Here is a 15555-nt window from a genome sequence, read left to right as displayed (position 1 = left end):
GTGCCCTGACCGGGAATCGAACCCCGATCGCCTGGATCCTAGGTTGACGCTCAACCGCTGAGCCACGCCCGGCCGGGCTTTACCTAATTTTTTAAAAAGTTTGTTTTTTAGCCCTTGTTAGTGTGGGTGAGTTGGAATGTTGTCCCATACACCAAAAGGTCACAGGTTTGAGTCCTGTCAGGGCACTTACCTAGGTTGCAGGTTCGGTCCCCAGTTGGGTCTCATACAAGAGGCAGCAAATCGATGTTTCTCCCTCACATCTCTGCACACCCCCGCCCCCGCATTGTTCACTCTAAAATCAATAAACACATCTTTGGTGAGGATGAGAAAAAAAAAGTATTTTTAAAACAAAAGAAAAAAAAGTGTTTCAAACTGCTAAGTTCCAGTTTTTAACACTAGAACCAGTATGCTGTTCCCCACGTATGTCTTCACAAATTCACATGTGTATATATGTATAGTTGTATATGTGTATGTATATATGTGTGTGTGTGTGTGTGTATGTGTGTGTATATATATATATACACACACATATATAAAATAATTTACAGTAGAACAAATCCCCTTGTATTTATTTACATTTCAATAATTTAAAATCCTTGAGGGGTATAGCATTACAGAATCTATGTCCAATGGCCTAACATGAAGGTTGCTTTGGAATTTGGCACGAACCATGGCACTGTTTCCACAAGTACAAGTTACCCTTCCCCAGATTACTCTGGTTTTGTTCAGTTTGCCATCAGGAGTCACTGTGTTGTTTGTCTTGTGCACATAAGCACATCTCTTGCCTAGACAGAATTCAGTTTCATCTTGAGCATAAACACCTTCAGATTTTTGTGTTTTTTTTAATTGTTTACATTATTACAGATGTCCTCATCCTTCCTCCTTTGCCCACTTCTACCCAGCCCCCCCCCCCCCCCCCCCGGCCAACACCACATTTTTGTCTGTAGGTTATGTATGTATGTTCTTTGGGCACTCCCTTCACCTTCTTTCATCCAGTCCCCCCTCCTCCCTCCCCTCTGACAGCTGTCAGTCTGTTCCATGCATCCATACCTCTTTTTCTATTTTGTCAGTTTATTTTGTTCATTAGATTCCACATATAAGTGAGATCATAGGGTATTTGTCTTTCTAAACACCTTCAGTTTTAAGAAGAGCTGTATGCTCCCTCTGGTCTGGAGACCCTGCTTATAGCCAGCCAAAATGGCCTTGGACCACAGCCTTCCACACATATTTGCTGTTTTACAAGCCGTGTAGCCAGCAGGCCTCCACAGGCTCCAAGATGAAAGAGGAGAGAAGAATTAACACAAATTCGTATGTTAAGTAACCGAACTGTGACCTACCTAGTCGGGGTTCTACAAAACAGTAACTCCAGTTAATTAAAATATATGACACTAGGTAATGCTTTTATTTATGTGTTGTTTTTCAATTAATAGGCCTTATTTATCTAATTCTAGTCAGAGAATAGTAATTTATTTCAAATTTAGTTTATGGCCCTGGCAAGTGTGGCTCAGTTGGTTGGAACGTTGTCCCATACACCAAAAGGTTTCAGGTTCCATTCCTTGTCAGGCCACATACCCAGGTTGTGGGTTTGATCCCCGGTTGAGGCTCATGGGGGAGGCAACCAATCGATGTTTCTCTCTCACATTGATATTTTGCTCTCTCCCCCCAAGTCTCCCTCTTCTTCTCTTTAAAATCAATTAAAAATAATAATAAAATTTAGTTTGTATGTTTCATAGGACTGATAATATTTTGTTTTATGTGTATCTTTCTATAATATATACCTATGTAATTCCACAAACACATGATCATAACATTCTTATGAAACATTGTTTTCACTTACACTGTAAATATCTTTACTTGTTAAAAGTAGATTTATATAATTATTTTAGATGTAACTGTACCACAGTATATTTAGCCAGTCCCATATTATTGGGCATTTAAGTTTATTCCAATTTTTTAAACTGATATAAACATTTTAAATCCCTTCAGTGACACCTCTGCCAATTGTTTATCAGTCTGTCCTTGAATCCCATGATGAAGAATTTACTTCCCAAGTTAGTCTTTTTGTCTCTGGATCACTCTGATTGTTCATAGTTTTTCCAGTGGCCAAATTGTTCACTTTTTTTGTTGAACAGAAAAGATGGTGAACCTTAAGAATATGACTAAGCCTGGCTTGCATGGCTCAGCGGTTGAGCATCGACCTAGGGTCCAGGAGATTGTGGTGTGATTCCTGGTCAGGGCATGTGCCTGGGTTTTGGGCTTGATCCCCAGTAGGGGGCATGCAGGAGGCAGCCGATCAATGATTCTCTCATCATTGATGTTTCTCTTTCTCTCTCCCTCTCCCTTCCTCCCTCTGAAATGAGTAAAGATGTATTTAAAAAAAAAAAAAAAAAAAAGACTATGGCTAAACTCCAGAGGCAGATGAGCATGCCACTGAAAACCAGCAAGTCCAGTCATGGCTCCTAGTCAGACTATTGTGTAAGCACAGCCCCCATGGAGGTCTTGGAGGAAGAGGGACTCCGAACTGTGTTGTGACTGATTACTTCCCAATCTCCAATGATCTGATTTTCATAGCCTGTGAAAAATTACACCATTCTTTCTGTCTTCTTTAATGTTATGTTTTATATCAAATAATTTATCTCTTGTAAAATGTGTACCTGGTAGGTAAGCCTAGCAACATTTGTCTAGATTTGAAACATTTTTTGTTTTCGTAAAGGTAAATTGTTTTTAGAGGCCCAAAAGTCATAACTTGTTCCTGGAATAAGTTAGGTATCAAAATACCAAGTTATATCTATTCAGTTTTCTTTAGTGTGACATGATATTTCCCAGTTACTATTCATATTCCTTACTACAGTAAACTCTGCTCTCTGGTATTTTAGAGGTTGACATCAAAATTTAAACTGTGCAACTTTTCTAATGACTCTGATGATTTAGTATTCTCATTTATTAACATTCAAACACCCATAAATTTTTCCTGACAAGTTCCTAAAGGTTGTCATCACATGGTCACATGCACTTAGGTAGTGTTTTATGTGTTTCATAATACACTATTCCTTGCAGTGCTTATATAATAGTTACATAACTAACTAATAGATAAGCGCTGTCATCTCTAATCTTTGTTTGAAATGTTTCATATAAGTATTCACTACTCTGGCTAAGTTCAATAAGTCATCCATAGGATCTCAGATCATGGTTCTGGAGTTTACTATCTGAGGAGATAATTACCAAAGCAACCAAATTTTAGTTAAATGTTATATTATTCAAAACTGCTCCTTCATACCAGGTCAGCTTTTATCACTTTAACCTTGATGATTCCTAGTGTATAAGTAAGCCATTCCTGCTAGGGCCTTGGAGATGAATTATAGTTTTGCAGGCATAAGGATAATGAGCGATGGGGTCCTGGTAGCCCAAAGACAACAAAAAAATGCTCATACTCCCCTTTCCGAGTGCTTTTCCCTCCCTTCCTAATCTGACCTGGTAGTTTCCTCTCAGCAGTAGAAATACTATCTTTTTTTTTTTTTTTTTAAGTAGCACATAAGTATGAGACATTACTTAGGCTGTGGGCCATCCTTGGCACTCACATGGAGTAGCTGACAGCTTGGCACCCCTCAGCATTCCATAGGTCAGGAGCCAGTGCTCTGCCACAATTCTTAGCTCTCTGGGGTTATCCCACAACTGAGGGAGGGAACAGGATGAGCCCAGAGAAGTATCCCGGAGCTAAAATCCTGCCATGTAGCCCATGGCAAGCCCGAGCTAGCCTTGAAAACCTGCAGAACCACCAGAGAAAGAGACTGAATGGAATCCTTTTTATATCTTTTGCTCCCCTCTGAAGGATACCATGATTTAACTCAGTGAGACCTGGGAGAACACAGGAAACCCTTGATTTATGATCTCATTGGTTCCTGGAGGAGAGTTGAAAGTTGAGGCCTCTCTTTTTTCTCTCCCAGTTGGCATGTTATTATAAATTAGGGTACTATTCCTGGAAACAAATTCTATTCCATAAATATTCCAAAATGTATTATTAAAATATATGTTGAATATATTATTTTCATTTATGATTTTTACAAACATAGTATTAAAGTATGTAAAAGCAAAATTTATAGCTACAATGAAAGAAGACATGTATGGGGGTGGTTAAGAGCCCAGATTCTAGAGCCAGACTGTATAGGTTCAAATTCCAACCTGGCTACTTCTTAGCTCAGTGATCCTGCACAGGTTACCTAACTTCTCTGTGCTTCAGCTATCTGTAAAAGGGTGGTCATAGTTCTCACCTTCTAGAGCTGTTCTGAAGACTAAATGAGTCCATAGAAAGTACTTAAAACTGACAATGCTTTGACAGTGTTAGTGTTAGCTCTTATTTTATGTTACAAATGGTCAAGTTAAAGAAACTTTTCTAAATGATCTTAAAATACCAGCTCAATAAAGTTGGCATTCAAGGCTCCTTTTCCTGGTAGGCCTTCTTGAGTAGGCGTTCTCCATCACCCCTCTCAAGGCTGCTCACTGTCTAGCTCCAGTCCTGCCATTTCCACATTTTCTCTGTACAGATTTTCCATTCAAATTGCATTTTCTCCCTCATGGCTCTGCTCAACAACTACCTCTTTTGCAAGATTTCACCACTGTTATCTGAATTTCTTTGGAATATATTAAATGTTGGAGTGTTCTATTTGTTTTTAATATAATCTCTGAATCATAAACCCCTTGAGAGCTGTGTAAAGTATAACTCTGTGACCTAGTACAGTGTAGTAGGTACTTAAAATATGTGTTACCTAATTGGCTTTCACAACAAATTGAATTTTGTGTGTGTACATGTGCATGTATGTTCAACCTGTGTAGCAGGTTAGAAATTTTGAAAATAAACTGTTTAAAAAATTAGAGCACTTGTGAGAAATTTAAAAATAACTACAAATAAGTGAAAATATCTGCTGGTTAGGTTGTTTGGAACTGTGTAGTAACCAAAAAATATCATAATCCATATATTGCAATTCAGGCCTGCATCTCCTGCTGGATAATTATAGCATTTCTCCCTCTGAAACTACTACTACTGTGTAGGAAAAGACCCCGTGGCTGTGAATGTCCACATCATAGAATTAGGGCTGCAAGAACAAGGCACTAGTTAAAAAAGGGAGAAGGGAGGAAAGGGGAGAAACACGCATTTGAATCTGCATCTTTTCCTAATATTTAATAATAGTAATAAAACATCTTAGCTAAAAATATGACATAATGAAACATTTTGACCTTTGGCTAGTGATGAAATTTTATGTGTGAAAGCTATTATACTTGACATCCAAAAATGTAATTATCTGTGGGATTAAAAGTGTATTCCTAAATCTTCAGTATTTTAACTGAAGTTTATATAAAATCAGTTTTATGCCATAATTTTTACCAGCTTTGTCTGAACTGGAATTTTTAATTATTCATCATCTCCTGACTCTGTGTACTGTGTGAATCAAGAGTTTACTCTATTTTAATTGCCTCATTTTTATTCTCTTTTCAGTCTTTGTTAGTGAATATACTTGAGTATGGAATGTGACAGTTATGTTAGGCATAAAAGATGAGTTTTTATCAAGAGTACATTAAAACGAGGGCTCTTTTTTCTTTGTCTTTCTTTTTAATACCAGATACTCTAGATGAGTATTTTGAATACGACGCAGAGGAGTTCTTGGTCTCTTTGGCCTTGTTAATAACAGAAGGACGAACACCTGAATGTTCTGTAAAAGGTCGCTCGGAAAGTTTCCATTGCCCTCCAGCACAGTCCTGTTACCCAGTAACTACCAAACATGAATGTAGTGACAAGCTGGCCCAGGTAAGAATTGTGTGTTGAATACTTTTTATTTATCTTTTGCATAAACTACATAAATTCTGTCATCACCTTTGTTATACTGCAGTGATAATGCCCACATTTAAATATAAAATCAGTCACAACCAAAAAGAAAAAATCCTAATCCTGGACCGTAGCCAATAACCTTGGCTCTTGTATAAGACTCTGGAAGGCACAGTAGGTAGTTTTGCTGATCAGCAGGCAAGTGGGTAGCAAATTTCATACCTGTGTTCTCACACACCAGGTTTAAGATTGTATTTGCTGCTGTGACTCAGCTTTCTTTAATTTTAGAGTCTCAGCCCTGGCTCATCGACTTTATGTTCTTGTTTATTTAGTAGATTGATGTTAATAATTATTTTCCCCACATTAACCAATTTCTCTATTCCTTTTTTTTCTTTTTTTAATGAGAGGATACATTTTGCTATCATATTAGTGTTTTTGTATAAAATACTGTTAAATTTTTTTTTGGTAAGTACTGTATAATTTGCTATAAGGATTTTTCTCCCAGTTAGTTTCTTAAATGTAGTCTAAAATTTTTAACTTGCATGTATTGTATACATTTGATCTTGTACATATTGAGCATTTAAAGAAAATGAGTTTTTTAAAACAAAAATAAAAATTAATAAATAAAATAAAAATTTTAAATTAAATACAAAAAAATAAAAATAAAGAAAGAAAATGAGTTTTTAATATTTTTGGTCTTCACTTAGAATGAATCTCTCCTCTGTAATGATGATATAATTAACAAACTAGGCAAGGCTGGGCCACTTCCAGATAGAACAAAGATATACCCCACCCCCAAGAAAATTTGCATCATAGATGTTGTTCAATACTAATCCTTGAACTTGAGAGCTCACTAGTGTGAATTCATTATTTAATGAGAGCGAAATAGACAAGTCTAAGCAAGTTCTACAATTGATGACTCATTTCTCATACAGATGTGTACTTTACAATTATAATTTTCAAATTAAAATATTAAATTGTGGGGTTTATCGAGGCATTTTATTTATATTCATTTACTCTAAGTGTCGCCAAGCCAGACGAACCAGGTCTGAGGTCGCGCTGTTGTGGAAGAATAACCTTCCAATCATGGTGGAAGTGATGCTCCTGCCAGACTGTTGCTACAGCGATGACGGGCCCACCACAGACGGGATTGATCTCAATGACCCTGCGATTAAGCAAGACGCATTATTATTAGAAAGATGGATATTGGAGCCAGTTCCTCGACAGTAAGTTGTAGTTGTTCTTAGTAATTCAGGTTTCCCACAACTTTCTATAAATTATTTTAATAATGTATTATTTCTTAGAATCCCTCTTTTCATGTAGTAAAATTTAGATATTTAGTACTGATATAACTTAAAGTGATACCAGTAAATCCACTCCTATGAAAGCAGGGACCCTGAGTGATATGTTTATTTCAGCTTCTGGCTTTCTAAAACTCAGTCATTTTGTGCTTACTGACATTTAGATGATGCTTTTTTTTTTTTTTACTTCCCTTAGGAGTGGCGATCGATTTGTTGAAGAGAAGACCCTTCTATTGGCTGTCCGCTCATTTGTGTTTTTTTCTCAATTAAGTGCTTGGCTGAGTGTTTCTCATGGTGCTATTCCACGAAATATTCTTTACAGGTATGTGTAGGCACAAAAAGGACAGTATGTATTCAACTACATTGGTTAGTTGCTGAATCATAGTTTACCTTTTAAGTATTTTATTTCCTTCATTTCTAAATATAAGTAGATAAAATTTACTGCTTTTTTTCCATAGATGTGATTCCATAGATGTGAATCAGTATGAATTTTGTTTCTTGGGTTAACTTTGGTGTGGAATAGTTTTCAGAGGACTTTTATGTTTACTTCATAGAACCAACAGTGAACTTAGTGCTGCCATTACAAATAAAGTAGAAAAACGTCCTGGGCTGCTGAATTTCCACAATAGCAGACTTACTTAATTTTTGGCATTTTGATAACTATAAACATACAAGCTGCTGAACAACTGTCTAATGGTCTCTTTAGGCAGGTGGCCATGAGATAGAGTATCTCTTAATCACCTTGCACAGCAGAATTAGCTGAATCCATTTATTTAGTGGTAAATACAAAGTCCTTTTTTTCTTTCTATTTTGACAAGTAATTTTAAATTATAATATTCTTGAGCTTAAACACTTAAGTGTTCTAGTGTTCTTAAAAAGAAGATCATCTCTATTCCAAACATAATCTACTATACTTCCTATGTTGGTTTTATCAGAAAGACATGCTTGGCAAAGTAGCTAAAAGTAAAAGCTCAATAGTAATTAATGCAAACAAAGATAAGTAAGTGTATGTTTAAAAAAATTTTTAAGAATGCATAATAATAATATATATTTTATAACCCATTGATTCCATATTTTTCTGTGTGATTCTAGAATCAGTGCTGCCGATGTAGACCTACAGTGGAATTTTTCACAGACTCCAATTGAGCATGTGTTTCCTGTTCCCACCGTTTCTCACAATGTGGCCTTGAAAGTCAGCGTTCAGTCCTTGCCCAGACAATCTAATTACCCAGTTTTGACCTGTAGTATTCACACTAATATTGGCATTTATGAGAAAAGAATTCAAGAACATGAACTTAAAGCCCATCAGCACCGAAATTCTAATGAAGCAGAACAGTGTAGTACAAACAGTTCACAGCGTCTGTGTAGCAAACAAACTTGGACCATGGCACCAGAAAGCGTATTACATGCAAAAAATGGCAGCCCTCCAGAGTATCCTGCAGCTGTCAGAAATGGCAAACTGTATCCAGGCACTGGCAGTAAATCGGACTATGGGACTTGTCAAGCCAATATTCTGGGCTTCCGTGGTTTAGGAGATAAAAAGTCACACGAAACATCGGTGAGGACTTTAAAGTCATTTTCAATGATTGATCCCAGTGTCTCTAGTCGCCAGAGTTCTTGGCAGTCAGTTGGCGAAACTAATCCTTTAGTATGCTCTTTAATTCAGGATCGGCAAGAAGTGATTGCAAGAATTGCTCAGCATTTGATTCATTGTGATCCAAGCAGTTCACATGTTTCTGGACACGTATTTAATACGCAAGAGACTAGTTCACTTAATTCAAAACTTTTCCGAGTTTCACAAGAAAATGAAAATGTGAGAAAATGTAAAGAAACTTTCTCCATTTCTTTTGGTAGTCCAGAGCTTACCTCCTCAGAAGACACCAATGAGGGGAAGATCCGAGTAAAACCAGAAGCTCCTCGAAATGAAACTTGCGCTTCTAATGGTCTTTATTCTCATCGGTCTGTTGGTGAAACTAACCCTTTAATAGGCTCATTACTCCAGGAGCGGCAAGATGTTATTGCAAGGATTGCTCAGCACTTGGAGCATATTGATCCGACGGCATCACATATACCCCGGCAGCCGTTCCACATGCATGACTCTACTTTGGTTCCTTCTAAAGTATTTAGGAGTTCATATGAAGACAAAAATTTGTTGAAAAAAAACAAAGATGATGCTTCTGTTTCCATTTCTAATACAAAATTTTCCTTGTTAGAAGACTGCAGTGAAGGGGAAAGCTTAATACCTACTAAATCTTTTAGTTCTTTTAAATGCAATAGTAAAGTCAAGTCATCTTTGAAACCTCAAATGAGAAGAAATCTGTATCAGGATCAGGACAATCCTAGCGAAGTCATCCAAAGTACGCTTCAAGGGATACAGAACAAAGCCACTAGTTTATTGGCTTCTTCAAATATGTCTCATTGCAAAAAAAATAACTTAGATTCAACAATCAGATTAGAAAATACACTTTCTGAGTGTCAATTTAAGGAGCAAGAAATTAGCAATGGAACTGATAAACGGTATTCAAATGGCAACAGTATTGACAAACAGATTTGCACAAATAAGTATAAGGAAAAAATAATAAAAAATGAAAATTGTAACCCAGATTCTTATAACAATCACCAATTTGATAATCCCAAAAATAATGACTCGAAAATAAAAGTTACTATGTTGGAAATGTCTGGATATTTGAACAAACATGAAAACAAGTGTTCAGATAAAGACTCGAAAAGGCCTACAACGTGTGAGCAAAATATGCAACTTGATAGTATAGAAAATTATCTCAGTAAAGATAAGGAAGATTTCAAATGCACAAGGCCAGACCAGTTAAAAAATGAACAGGATAAGAAAGAAGATCCAAGTGACGAAAAATTTGGAAACAGTCCTCAGAAAAAGAGTATCAATGACTGTGTGTCTACATGTGAACGACTGAAGAATACAGAGGTGCTGGTAAGTAATATCTTAGATTTCAAATAGAATTCTTAAACATCTGTTATGGTTTGAATTTTGTTTACAGAAGGTCTAGTTGTAAAGGCCCAAGGTGCCCATTATCTATAGAACATACGGTTTTATATAATAAACCTGCTACAGAGCTAGTATTACTATCCTTGCAAATAACCCACTCACTGAAGAGCAAATGCTAGGTAAATTCTTGTTGTTGCCCTTTTCTGTTTATTTCAATATTATAAACAATTGCTGGAGAGTAAATAGGGAGTCAGAAATAAAATTTATTTTAACGTAACCTAACTGTTGATTAATTGTTCTGGCAGTGTACGACACAATGGCAGTTTGCCTGTTGCGTTATGCCACTGCTCAGCTAAGGAAGTTAGGGGTGTCTATAGTGAAACCACTAGGCTGTTGGTCAGAATAACTGGGTTCCAGTACTGACTTCACAATTCGGTCCTTGAGTGACTGAATAGGTCACGTAACTTCTAAAAACGTCACTCTCCTTAATTTTAAAATAAGAATGATAAGTCTCTTTTGCCTGTCTCAGAGTTATGGTGACATTAAAATAATAGATTTTAGAATATTTTGTGAGCCTTTAATTGTAAGATGTAAATAGAAGATATTTATTTCCATTTTATTTGACTTTCCACTAAACCACTTTTTAACTTTATTATTATTAGGCTCAAATTTTATGTATTTCTCTAAGTAGTATCACATTATATGGAAAACTTGATTCAAACTTAAATGGCCTTAGTTTTTCTTCTTTATCATTCAAATTTGTTTTGCTGGACATTAGAGTTTTAAAATTGTGCTATTTTTCCAATTTATATTTTTTAAGAGAAGATCTTATGTCTCTAACAAATGGATTTAATGAAACAGTAGTTTCTAATTTCCTAAAACTATAATTGTCACAAAAGCCTACCCTGGCTTAAGAATATCAGCTTTTCATGATTCTTTCTAGAAACCAATAGGGAAGCTTACTTTGGCCATGGTATTTTTCTTTTTCTTTTTAAATATGTTTTTATTTTATTGATTTCAGAGAGTGGAAGGGAGAAGGAGAGAGAGAGATAGAAACATCAATGATGAGAGTCGTTGATCGACTGCCTCCTGCACCCCCCCTACTGGAGATCGAGCCCGCAACCAGGGCATGTGCCCTGACCAGGAATCGAACGATGACCTCCTGCTTCATAGGTCAACGCTCAACCACCAAGCCACAACATCTGGGCTCGACATGGCATTTTTCAAGCCACTAAGATTCATTTTTTTCATACACATGTTATAAATATAATTATGAACCCCTGGCTGGTGTGGCTCAGTTGGTTGAGCAATATCTTGTCCACCAAGTGGTTGCCGGTTTGATTCCCTGTAAGGGCATGTGCCAGGGTTGCGGACTCAATCCTTATTAGGGGGCATACAGAAGGCAGCTGATGGATGTGTATCAATGTCTCTCTCTCTCCCTTCCTCTCTCTCTAAAATCAGTAAAAGCGTTTTTTTTTTTTTTTTTTAATGTAATCACGCAGCATTTACTGTGTGCTCTGGCTCTCTTCTGAATATTTTACCCATGTTGGCTTACTTAATCCTTCCACTTCACTATGAAGTATTATGTTCTATTCTTTTATTTATTGATTTGAGAGAGAGAGAGACATCGATTTGTTTTTCCACTTATTTATGCAGTCATTGATTGATTCCTGTATTTGCCCTGCCCAGGGGTTGAACCTGCATCCTTGGTGTATTGGGACGATGCTCTTACCAACTGAGCTAACTGGCCAAGGCTATGTTCTATTATTAACTCCAGTTTACAAATGAGGGCCCTAGGCCTGGAGAGGTTAAGTAACTTGCCCAACATCACAAAGCTAGTATATGGTAGAGCCAGAACCAAATTTAATCTTTTCTGATTTTTATTCATATGTTTTTATGAACTTCTGATCTTTGGGTATAAACTTGTCTGAATTCTTAAGAATTAGTTGATTTCCTGTATCACTTCAAAAACATGGAACTGTGTATTGGATATATTTTTTAATTCATGTTTATTATATTGCTGTGTCATGCCCCACCAACTTATATCCTCTGAGAATGCCTCTTGATATTTACATAATTTTATATTTTAGAATATTATGCTATTTTTTCCTATCTGTGAGTAGTTGTTTTTTTTTTCACAAATGAAAAGAATCAAGCCCAGCTGGCATGGCTTAGCGGTTGAGCATCGACCTATGATCCAGGAGACTGAGGTTCGATGCCCGGTCAGGGCACATCCCTGGGCTGCAGGCTTTCTCTCCCTCTCCCTTCCTCTCTCTGAAATCAATAAAAATATATTTAATAAAAAAAGAATCAAATATTACCTTACTAGATGCTAAAATCTGAGTATTTATAAATATGACCATATATTGATATTTGAACATACTTTCTTTAGAATATTTGAGTTTATTCAGCACCTTAGAAAAACTTAGACAATGTTTTCTGATTAAAGTGTATATATATATATAAGGTGTCCTCAAAAAGTGTATACACACTTTAAATAATTATTAGTTCCAGTGGGTTAACTGAAAAGAAAGGAACATCAATTGAGCTATCAGCTGTTAAGTTGTATACACTTTTCGGGACACCTTGTATATGTATGTATGTAGAGATACAGATGTATATAGATCATTAGCTTCACCACCAAGGATGTAATACCTCAGTACATATTAGAAATAAGTCTAAGACCAAAAAATATTACCATTGAAATCTAATTCTTTTCCAAGCAGAGGACTATGCCACTGAAACATTCAAATGTCTGGCGGAAACATAATTTTCATTCCTTGGATGGAACCTTAACCAGAGCCTTTCATCCTCGGACTGGATTGCCTCTTCTTTCAAGTCCTGTAAGTATTTTCCTCTGATCTCATGTTTAGAGCTTGCAAACATCTAAAATGTGTGCAAATCATTTATCAGCATCATTCTGGTGTAAAAACTCTGAAGACTTCTAGTCAATATGGTGCGCTGAGCTGATAAAAGAAGACCCCTCCTCCTTCCCAAACACAGAAATCCTGGATAAAACATAACACAACTTGTAAATACATCATGTAGCGTAAGAGCAAGAGAGGTACACCTGTGAATACTAACTTGGGCAAATAATGGCCCTCTAGGATGTCTGAAGTTAAGATAGTGCTAGGGTTTAATGCCCCTGCTGTGACAGGAGTCAAGGCTGCAAGTCTGCTCCAGTCATAGCTGGGACCTAAAAACCAAACTCTTCTTAAAACTAGAAACATGAGTGAACTGCCCTTCTAGAACTGAGAGAAGAGGTAAAAATTCACCTATTTAGTTAGGGGTGCAAGAGGAAGGTGTATAGTAGGTGGGAAAATAAGCCCCCAAAAGAATTTTGACGTAAACCTAAGCCACACATGATAGGAGTTCTGAATTTGTGCTATGAGGTTCACAAACATCTAGCTAAGAAATAACCATAAATTAAATTGAAACCTGTGAAATCCATTGAGTCCCAGCAGAAGAAACATGAAACTATCCCACGTCTATAACCCATGGCACCAAGGATTTATTTTCATGGAAAATAACTCTTGCTGAAGATGATCTCAGAGAAAAGACATTACAAAGCACCTTAAAAGAATTGGCAGGAGCAAGAAATGGGAGAATTCACATTTAGGAACCCTATTATCAGAGCAACCTGAAAGAGAGTAAAAATTTTGTTTAAAATAATTCCAAGATATAAAGGAAGATAAAGAACATGTGGATTTGAAAGAGAACCAAATAGAAATTCTAAATGTGAAAAATATTATAATTGAAGTATACACACGTGTGTGCATACACATACGGATGGATTAAACAGTGGACTAGAATTACCTGAATGGAGATTTAGTGAATGGATTAGACATATTAAGAAAGCACTTAGAATGATGCACAGAAAGGAAGCGAGATGGTGAGCTATGGAAGGGCTGTGGAAGGTAAAATGAGATGCTCAGTGTAAGTCTAGTAGAAATTCTAAAAGGAGGGATGAGTGGAATAAGGAAAATGCAGTATTAGAAGGGGTAAAGGAGAGACTGTTCCAGAGATGAACAATGAGAGTTTAGATGGAGAGTTTCACATGAAGTGCTGACTACAAAAAATTGTATGGTGTACTTGCACAGCTCTCAAAAATATTGAGGTTGTTTAGCCTTTCAGTATCATCTGGTTTTTCTTAGTCACCAATTAAACTAATCACTCAGATACTTGTACATGATACTAATTCTAGAAACATCTGCCTAACTTGCATGTTGTATATGATTTTTACCTGTAATTTACACTTGGGTCCTTCATTTTTAGGGCATCTTGAGCTAGATAGTTTGTCTTAAATGTAATCTGGTATACAATGGTACTTCGAACTCCAGAGTGTAGTATTTTTTCAAATCTATTGGCTGCGAAGCCCCAGGCTTCTTGGAAATGCGCGGGGTGGGGGTGGAGGGGAGAGCAGCACAGCTCGCTGGACCCCAGGCTCCCATCACCCTTTAATTTTTTTCTTTTTTTATTTTAAAGTTGTGATTCTTCTATTTCCACTCCCCAAATACAAAAGTATATGAAGCAGAAACATATTATTATATATTGGGATTCCATGTAGGATTTGGTTTTTAAAAAAACTGGTTCTGCTCTCCTTAAAAAAAATCAAAACCTAGTAAAAGTGCTTTTATTAATCCTGTTTTTTCCATACTAGTTAATAAAATAAGAACATAAAGGAAATATGTAATAAAGAACATGATTTTAAGTAAGCTGTTACAGGAGAAAGTTTATTATTTTTAAGATGCAATTAGCTTTCATTTGAAAAGCATTCTCTCAATTCAAGAAAAATTTACAGTCTTTATAAATTTTACAAATGATTATTTTGACCTTAGGTTCCTCAAAGAAAGACACATTCCGGTTGCTTTGATCTGGATTCGTCATTACTACATCTGAAAAGCTTATCATCTAGAAGGTATTTATCTTAAAGTTAATTTGTGTATCTGAAATAGTATTACACAAAATTCTGACCTTTTACAATAAATAATGTCAGCTCTGATAAAAACTTCAACAGATTTTATTTTCCAATTGGCTATCATTTTCAGTGTGATTTCACACACATAGTTGACTTAGGGAGAAATTAATACTACATATGGTTGTCGAAATAAACTTTTAGCATTGGTTTTAACATTGAAGTGGGTTTGTATATTTCTGGTCATTCGCCTCCCCTTTTGCCGTACATTCCTTTGCAAAAAAGTCTCTGCTTTTGCTCCATGTTGACATACAATACTGTCTGTCATTCTTTAAACACATAATTTTGCCTTTGTATTCTCATTTTTAACTAAAAACAAAGATTGAAAAAGGAGACTGCATTATTATATATTTCCAGTAGATGCCACTATGTGACATGTTATAAACTCCACCATGAAACGTTCCAGGATGTTATATATATTCTTTATCAAATATTATAACAATGGTTATAAAATTTAACCAGGAATGTTAAACTAGATATTTCACATCTTAAATTTTGG

The 15555-nt window shown here is 36.1% G+C and overlaps 1 protein-coding gene across 8 annotated transcripts in view; it reads left to right on the top strand.

The window, feature by feature from the left end:
* Nucleotides 1-15555, top strand: part of ATOSA (atos homolog A) — an 81083-nt gene that overhangs the window by 48566 nt on the left and 16962 nt on the right. For 4 of the 8 annotated variants that reach the window (XM_081116730.1, XM_081116731.1, XM_081116729.1 and 1 more), the window contains 6 exons: nt 5616-5800; nt 6842-7044; nt 7316-7441; nt 8212-10066; nt 12808-12924; nt 14920-14999. In XM_081116730.1, coding sequence (XP_080972856.1) covers nt 5616-5800; nt 6842-7044; nt 7316-7441; nt 8212-10066; nt 12808-12924; nt 14920-14999 — 2566 coding nt within the window. Of the gene's footprint in view, nt 1-5615; nt 5801-6841; nt 7045-7315; nt 7442-8211; nt 10067-12804; nt 12925-14919; nt 15000-15555 lie in introns of all 8 variants that reach the window. The other 4 variants (XM_081116728.1, XM_081116727.1, XM_081116725.1 and 1 more) reach the window with 1 other exon arrangement.

Source organism: Miniopterus schreibersii (assembly GCF_964146895.1).
Source record: "Miniopterus schreibersii genome assembly, chromosome: 1".
In the NCBI taxonomy this organism is placed as follows: Eukaryota; Metazoa; Chordata; class Mammalia; order Chiroptera; family Miniopteridae; genus Miniopterus; species Miniopterus schreibersii.
This window is presented reverse-complemented; position numbering and strand designations above follow the sequence as displayed.